At 42.5% G+C, this 8,646-nt stretch overlaps 1 protein-coding gene across 4 annotated transcripts in view; it reads right to left on the reverse strand.

The window, feature by feature from the left end:
- Window positions 1-323: 323 nt before the first annotated feature.
- The window catches only part of LOC109487692 (RNA-binding protein 10-like), a 24,741-nt gene continuing 16,418 nt past the window's right edge, over window positions 324-8,646 (reverse strand). For all 4 annotated transcript variants that reach the window (XM_019791741.1, XM_019791733.1, XM_019791724.1 and 1 more), the window contains 9 exons: window positions 5,740-5,831; window positions 5,314-5,469; window positions 4,189-4,347; window positions 3,671-3,739; window positions 3,115-3,330; window positions 2,533-2,607; window positions 2,201-2,304; window positions 1,693-1,822; window positions 324-1,249 (listed from right to left, as the gene is read on the reverse strand). In XM_019791741.1, coding sequence (XP_019647300.1) covers window positions 1,124-1,249; window positions 1,693-1,822; window positions 2,201-2,304; window positions 2,533-2,607; window positions 3,115-3,330; window positions 3,671-3,739; window positions 4,189-4,347; window positions 5,314-5,469; window positions 5,740-5,831 — 1,127 coding nt within the window. In that variant the 3' untranslated portion in view covers window positions 324-1,123. The remainder of the gene's footprint in view (window positions 1,250-1,692; window positions 1,823-2,200; window positions 2,305-2,532; window positions 2,608-3,114; window positions 3,331-3,670; window positions 3,740-4,188; window positions 4,348-5,313; window positions 5,470-5,739; window positions 5,832-8,646) is intronic.

Genomic DNA, 8,646 nt, shown 5'->3' on the forward strand with positions numbered 1-8,646 from the left:
AGGAAGTCACAAATGTTCTTAAAGAAGCAGTTACAAATACTAATATGTGTGCATTAACATCATTCAATGTAGATTTGAGATGATATCTTCCCAGGTAAGGAATATGTCAACTGATAATGCAAAGTGACCTTTGGCCTACAAGGGCAGTTCTAAGTTATGAGGTTCAGCTTAGTGGCAGCCCATGTCAAGCATGTTGATGAACCAACCTTGCTTCAAGTGGTCTATCGTTTTTTTTTATACACTCACTCATCTTTATAATTTAAGTTTTTCAACCAAAGTCGGGGATACATGCTAACAGAGATGACAACTACAAAAAATTATCATTCAGCACTATTTTCTTTTTAATATACAAACCAAAAGGTGCAACATCTTGGCAGTGATTGAGTCCCCTGTAAGAACTAATAAAACATTGAAGAGATGTATGTACAAGACTGGGACATGCCTGCAGTGGTGACATATTCCTGTAGATCAGACTATAAGGAAATGCCATTATGGTTCAAGCATTGGCTTGAAAGTAGTTCTACCACATTAATTTTTGTATACAGATGCTGATGTCCTGATGTAAGTGTATGGCACAATGCGATAATCTTCATTCTTTACCCTAAAAAGAGTACTGTTTCTTTTACACGTGTAGAAACTAGGGACTATACAAGCTTGTCTTGTAAGCTACAGTTAATGCTAATGAAAGCAAAACTACCAACTAATCAAAGAATGCACCATTAGTTGTATGCATTCTACCTGACACGATTGTTGGCTACACAGATAACAATATTCTGTAGAGTTGCCATGAAAAATGAGTCATTTCGTACAAATAAACTTTTAATATGTACAACTTTAAAATGTTCAAGAAGTTAAGGTTAGGAAATATTTCAATAATTACAAGCATCAGATTCTATTCCATGTGAAGTGTGTACTGTAAGGGCTATTGTTGTAAAACATGTGTAGTTGATATACCAAATGATACTGCCTGTAAGTTGTGAAAAGACACTGTGGCCTAACCGACATACATTTTGCCCTGTTTATGAACTTATTTTACACACAGGAATGATTTCCGAAGACTTATTAACATGACTACATACAATACAGAAAGGCCTAAGATGGGAACAATGCCAGTTCTGTTATGTTACGATGTCTCGTAGTATCTTTGTCTCATGATTTTCTTGACAGACTCCTTGTAAGTGTCGCCTGCCTCTGTACCGTAGGAGCTCCCCTTCATGCCCAGACCTGCACCCATGGTACGCTTTTCCGCCTGCAAAGGGAAGCATTTGTGTTACTGTAAATTCACTCAGGTGTGTGCCACGTTGAAAACATTGAAGTACCTTTGAATTTGTGGTTGCAGCAATGAATGAACACCTCCATTGTACATCTGGCCCCACTGGACTAAGTACAGATCACAAAAAGAAGAATTTAAAAACACCTAGAAATAAGTATGCGCAAAACCCTGATTTTCCACAGTTTTTGCTGGATGTTTGGTCAACATTGCATCAGATGATCAGAATTTTGCCTGTTGTAGACAATACCTTTTCGGACACAACACTTGGCAACTACAGTCAGGATATTAACCTTATATACCAAAAATACAACCTTATATAGACGTTCTGCCAAAAAAAAAAGAGCTATGAATAATACGTTACGGGTTTCATGCAGGCACAGTACGTTCTGCCTACATGCCAGCACTCCCACTAGCCTTACCGTGATGGGTGCTGTGATTCCCTGTTTCTTCTTGCCCAGCCCCGTGCCTTCCGCCCAGCCCATGGCCTTCAGCATCTTGTTCCCGATGTTCTCACTGCCGATCCCGTGTTTGGTGGGCTCCTCGTACGAACTGTGGGGCAGAAATCACTGACTCTTCAAGTTCAGCAACATGTACACTAACACAAGTGTGCACTAACAATGAATGACGCAGTTAGAGTATATTCAATTTGTCAACTATCTCTGTTGAGCATTATACAATGTAAAAGTACCCAGAAAAAAGTTGTGGTCAGCACATTCTTTGCACTGTACTTGTTGAACAATTTTCACTCAAATTTAACAGAAAGTTTCAGTTAAGTTTTCAGTTTCTTTCAAGGTGGATCCTTACAAGTATCTACAACCACATGGTGAGTACCCTTTTAAAATGTTAACCATTTTGCAGGAATTTCTAATGTCCCCCAGCTCTTTACTATCACTGGTTTTACAGATAGAAGTATTAGGATTATCCCACCTTTGCACTTTGCCGAGATAGTCCTCCCTTTTCCTCTTGGGAGGTGGGGGTTCTGGAATGCCAAATTTTTGTCTTCTCTCTGCTGCTCTGTCTCTGTACTTCATCTAGTGGGAAAACAGATGTCAAAAGTTACAACATTATTAGAACAGGCCCATCCTGTGAAAAAAGACTGTATTTGTTTTAGGCTAAATATCAACACTACTAAGTCACTTGATATTGTACGTATTGTAGTGTGCTACAGCACATTGGGACATGCTTCGAGTCTTTATAAGAACTGCAGATGTCATATGCATAACTATCAACCTGATAAGTAGTGTAAGATGACTGCTCACCTCTCTTTCTCTTTTCTCTAGTGCCTCCAGTTCCTCAGCACTCATCACTGATCTTCTTCTCATCTCCAGGTTAGTCTGTGGGACAAAGGGAAAAACATGTTACTTCACATGCTTTATCTATAGCTGGACAGTTCCCTCAAGACAAGTAACATATCATTATTAGTCTCATCAGTCTGTCTTAAAACACACCTGCAATTTTTAAAACCAGCATCTAAGTTTGTATACTTAGGTAATAGCCAGGTATAAAATACCACTTGGTTACAATTATGACTGGTTCACTATGCACTGAAGCTAGGTGTTACTGACAAAGTAGCTTCAGTGCACAGTGATCCAGAAACACCTAGCTTTAGTGCACAGTGAACCAGTCATAATGGTGGTGGACAATTTGTCAATGCTAAGTGCTAGTTGCAACTTCAAACGGCTGGTAGCGCTTCAAACAAAATGGACTAGCGAACTAAGTGTAGGAAATCACTTTTCACACATACCATGCATGATATAATCACAGGTTTAGTCGAACGTCTTGTCCCTCTTTAAACAAGTTTTTGTGAATAAAGTACTTTGTCATATATTCAGCCAGCTCACCTTGTGTAGATCAGACAGCTGCTGATGTCTGGACAGAGCCTCCTTGCTGGGGAACTGTCTCTTACAGAGCAGACAGGCCATCCTCTTCCAGTCCAGGAGCTGTTCCTCATCAGGTGCCAGGGACGTCTGCCTCTTCTGGGAGTCCTCCTCCTCCTCTTCACTGTCACTGCCGCCGCCGTAGGCATCCACCAGGGAGTTCTGGGCCACAGGGCTGGGCTGGGGACATGGCAGGATATACATGTAACAGAACGCAGGGCTCGAAATTCATATTTGGGAATACATGTAGGTGCACTGGAGCACCCAACCTAAAAAATTGTCAACCTCAAATTCCTGCTGAATACCACCCAGATTCTGAGACCTTTGATTTCCTTCATTCTGCCTGTCAATCTTCCCTCACCCATGTGCTGTCACCCTACAGTGTTCCAGGCAAATACACAAAACCAGAACTCAGCCACATAGTACTTCCTTACCCAGAAGTAAAAGGATATAAAATACCATTACGTACATGTCAAAAAGTGCAGATCATAATAAATAGATCAGATCTTGTAACACTCACCTTGACATCTTCTTCCTTTTTTCTCTGTAAGGCTTCCAACACCGACTGCTGTCTTTCTGCAAGGGAGGCCTGAAAAAAGGAATCATTTGATCAACAAGCCCAGTTTGCCAAGTCCACTACACTTTGATGGACAAATCTACCATATAATGTGCTATGTACGTTTGAGAATAATCTTAATCCTCTCATTATGTTTATCGATGGAAAACATTGTTTTCGATTTGTTTCTTCTTCTTCCCCAAACAAACAAGGTCAATGACCTGTACCAGGAAAACATATTGTTTTTGCTCAGTTTCTTCTTCCTCTTCTCCAAACAAATAAGGTCAATGACCTGAACCAGCTGTCTGTCACCATGGTAACTAGTGTTGGGTTACATCATGTTGCAATTTTATAGCAGGAGGGATTTAGACTCCTGTCTGACCATATATATGAATGTGTTTGAGTAAGAATTAACAAAGCAGACCATATGTATTTGCTTTGCAACTGTTACCTTTCTAGTTGAAATTAATTCATAGATTTACCTTCTTTTCTAGAATGGCGTAACCGGCATCAGCAGTAGCTGACAGTTTCTCCTCTCCAGACTTCTGGGAAGGTTTAATGCCAATGCCGATGGGGACAAACTTCTTTGTCTCCTTCATGGAGTTCAGACTCTTGGCCCACCTCTCCATGTCTTTAGCAATCTGGCAAATACAACAATTAAGTTTCAGTTACTAAACGAAGAAATCATTCCCTTGACAATGCTCTAATACATGTATATAAGTATCAATTTAAAAACGTTAAAAAATATGTTACTTAAAACATCCAAATGTACAAATGTTTTTAAAAATAACTTGTAATGTTACAACTGAAAATACAAAGTAGATGATTTGGTTTGGTTTAGTGTATAGAAAGAGCTCTCTAGATAATGCTGTCATATATTATCCAATAAAAATGCTAAATATTTCAGGCAAATTTTTCTTTGTCAATTCACAAAATTACATTCCACACAGACTTTCAAGTACTTGGAATTTACTACTTCTAATTTTATTCCCAAGGCCAGTTCTATTCATTCTGCTGGTGCATACAATTACATCAACCCATATAGGATTAAAGTTGACACCTATGATTGATTCCAGTCGTGATGTACAAAGTTAGGAATGCGTGTGAGGGAAGCCGACACGGTTACTGTAACAGACTCTTGTGTTTACAGCCCACTTAAAATGTTTGGTAGTCACGAGAGCAAGAATCCGATCCCTCCCTGTCATCTCACGATGGGAACAACTGGATAACAAGTGTTATATGCCCCATTTCTGTCTAACATGGGTGAGATAGTTCATGGCATGCTGAGTGGGACTAATCCATTTCAGATATTTCGAGGGGGGGAGAATTTTTTCTTGTAGTGATAATGAAAAGAGCAATCTACAAGCCATAAAGGTAGAATTAGACTGGAAAGTTGACATAAAACTAAAATGACTAGGAGAGGACAAAAAAATGTGTATCTTCAGATCAAAAAGACTACAATTTTGAAAACAGCTACAAGTTTCAAAACAAGAAACAAGCCTGTCCCTACATCAGGTTTTAATGTCCGGTCACTTATGCCATGCAACATTATGGACACTCAAAGTTGGCTATTGTCAAAAGGGCCAGCTGGACTGTAATCTAATTACCTTTTGAGCAGATTTTTCCTTCTTTTTCTTCTTCTCCTCCCTGTTGTCCTTGCCGTCACCGCCCTGTTGTTCCGCTGCGTCGGTTGGTGCAGGCAGGTACGACAGTTTCTCCTGATCCCAGTATAGGTACTGCTGAGTCTGAGAATTGTAGAAGTACTGGAAACAAAAATGACATATCAGTACAGATAATGCACATTTAAAGAATCATAACCTGTAACTTACGTCGATGAAGGTTAGACATCCAAGTACTGTATTGAGATATATACAAGAAAACTGTTACACAGGAAAATCCATCCAATTGCTTGCTTGATAGTTTTCTTGTGCATAGATTGTTACTCTTCGGCACTTGCGGAATACCAGTGTTTCTTCTGAACAGATTAAGTCCTTAGGAGATGGCAAGAGTTGCTGCTAGGATTGTGTACTAACCTGTGTGTTGGCATCGTAGTAGAGCCCAGTCTGTGGGTCGTAGTAATACCCTGACGTCTCATCATACTGGAAGGTGGACAGGTCTGGGGTAGCTGTGGCAAGAAAACTTACAATCAGCCTTCTTTCTCATGTCTATTTTTTGTAACAAGCAAAACTATGGTTCCTTCCATTTAAGGGTTTTTACCAGGGCTCAAAATACTGGGTGCATGTGCACTGGTGCACCCAAATATTTTTGTAGGTATTTTTGTACATAGTATAATAGTATACAGTATATTCTTGGCATAAAAGTCCGAAAAATAATGAAATTTTTGTTGTAGTACAGCTCCCATTTCAGATTCAAGCTCGGAAGAGGAGCAGTAAGATCTTTATTTAGGTTTTCTTTTATATTGTGCACGCCTTTTTTTTGGGCACCTAATTTTTTAGAAGGGGTGCACCTGTGCACCGACACCAAAAAATGAATTTCGAGCCCTCAGCTTTTCACTCAAATTGAGGATTAGGCAAATTGTACTTACCATGAAGGATAATCCCAATTATACCTCACACGAACTATTTGGGTATATCATTTACCTTATGCAGTATTTCCTATGCTTATCGCTAGGTGGCGCACGTGTACAAAGCTTTAATCGCAAAGCATCACGGGATATCATGACGTAATGACAATGTTCGCCGCCATTTGACGACGTGCGAGAAAGAGTCTGTGCTGTTCACCATGGGTGGGCATTTTCAGCTACTTGGAAGCTGAAGAACAGCAAGGGTGGGAAGATATACCCAAATAGTTCGTGTGAGGTATAATTGGGATTATCCTTCATGGTAAGTACAATTTGCCTAATCCTCAATTATACCTGCACACTCCCTATTTGGGTATATCATTTACCTTATGCAGACTTCAGAGCCGTGGACAGCACAGCCTGGCCAAACGTGTGTTGGTTGTTGTCCCTCCTGTAGTACTTCAGGAAGGTAGACTCTCGTGACCAGTCCGCTGCATTCATGATGCTATGTAGAGACACCCCAGCAGCTGTAGCAGCTGAAGTGGATGCTCCTCGAGTGGAATGAGCTGAGAAAGTTGCTGTGTCAACACCTGCCGTGCCTAACACTGACTTAACCCACCTGGCCAGGGTCGCAGAACCAACTGGCCTGTGTGGTCTGCTGAACGATATGAACAACTTCTGCTCCCCCCCCCTTCTTTCCGAAGGGAAGAAGTCCGCCTTAGATATTCTTTCAGGTATGTGAAGGCACACAAGCGCCTGTCCTGGCGGGAAGGCCGCCCAAAAACACTTTCTGGCAGGTTTCCCTGGTCTAGAAGTTTCAGCAGGGTAGGAATTGTCCAAGAAACACCGTTTCTACATTTTTTTTTTTTTTTTCATGAATCTCAAGTCAAGAGCCGCTAAAGTCTGACCTCTGTCGGCTGACACCAATGCCGCCAATGTTACCAACTTATGAAACAGCTGTTTCAAACTAAGACTATTAGCTTGGCAACAATGCAGAAGGTACTCTAGGACCCGACTGACGTCCCATGTTGAAACATATCTTGGACAAGGAGGACGTTTGTGAAACAGACCTCTCATCAGTTTGGACACTAGAGGGTGACTACCCACATTACAATGGTCTACTGGTAAGTGTACAGACGAGATCGCAGAACGAGCCACCCCAATTGACATACAATGTATAGCCGTAGTTCTGACTGAACATCCATTCAAGATATTCTACTACGCTCTCTATAGAGCCGCAAACTGGATCAATCTCCCTTCTATCACACCAGCTGGCCCACTGAGCCCATGCTGACTGATACTGTCTAGAAGTGCTTTCTCTCCAAGCCGAGAGGATGAGGTCTGAAGCCCCTGCCGAAAGGCCCCGACCCTGCAACTGTCGCCTGATCTTGGCCACGCGGCAAGCATCAGATCTGGCAACAGCGGATGGGGTCTCCTGTTGTGCGGCAGGAACAGCAGATCCCAGCTCTGTGGCAGGAGAACCGGACTCTCGAACAACATGTTCAACACCTTGGGGTACCAAGCCTGAGACTCCCAAACTGGAGGTATCAAAATCACTATTGCTACGTCTGACTGGACTTTCCTCAGTACCTTGAACACTAGGTTGAAGCGGGGAAAGGCATGCGCTAGCCCCAGGTTGCCTCAGTGAATGTTTACGCCATCCACCGACATGGCCTCTGGTTCTGGGCGCCAAGAGACATACTCCTTCAGCTGAGCGTTCATACGAGACGCAAACAGATCTACTGTCAATGCATTGCCTGTCCAATTGTTCAATGACAGGGAAAAACTGAGCGGTTCAGTTGCCACTCTACCTTGTCCAGAAAAAAAACCCGCGAACACCTGTCCGCTAGGGTGTTTGTCAATCCGGGAACGTGAGTTGCAGACAACGTCAGGCCTCTTTCCAGGGCCCACGACCACATCTCCAGGGCCAAGGCTGCCAAATCTGGCGACCTTGTTCCCCCCACGTGATTCACATATGCAACGGCTGTTGCGTTGTCCAGCCTTAGCAGATCACGCTGAGTATCTGCGCTCACAAAGCTTCTTAGCGCCAGGGAGGCCGCTTTCAATTCTAGTCAGTTGGTCACAGTGCATGCGCGCTTCTGTTTGCGACCAGCGCCCGCCTGTCTCCTGACCATTGCAATGCCGCGCCCCCATCCTTCCAGTGAGGTATCCGTGCAAATTGTCAGGTTTGACGGAACAAAGACTTTACTTCGCGCACATGACCGATCCACCACTGTAGATCTTTTGCTGCATCTGGGGTTAGACTGACTAAAGAGTCAAAATTCTCTCGGCTTCTTTATGCCGAAAATTGAGAAGCTGTTGCAGAGCCCGGAAAAGTAAGGGCCTGGGAAGAATGGCTTGCTTGGTGGACTCTAACAGCCCCACCACGCTGGCTAGCTGTCTGATTCCTATCACCTCC

Source organism: Branchiostoma belcheri, unplaced genomic scaffold (genome assembly GCF_001625305.1).
Source record: "Branchiostoma belcheri isolate BF01 breed outbred unplaced genomic scaffold, Haploidv18h27 scaffold111, whole genome shotgun sequence".
Taxonomy (NCBI): domain Eukaryota; kingdom Metazoa; phylum Chordata; class Leptocardii; order Amphioxiformes; family Branchiostomatidae; genus Branchiostoma; species Branchiostoma belcheri.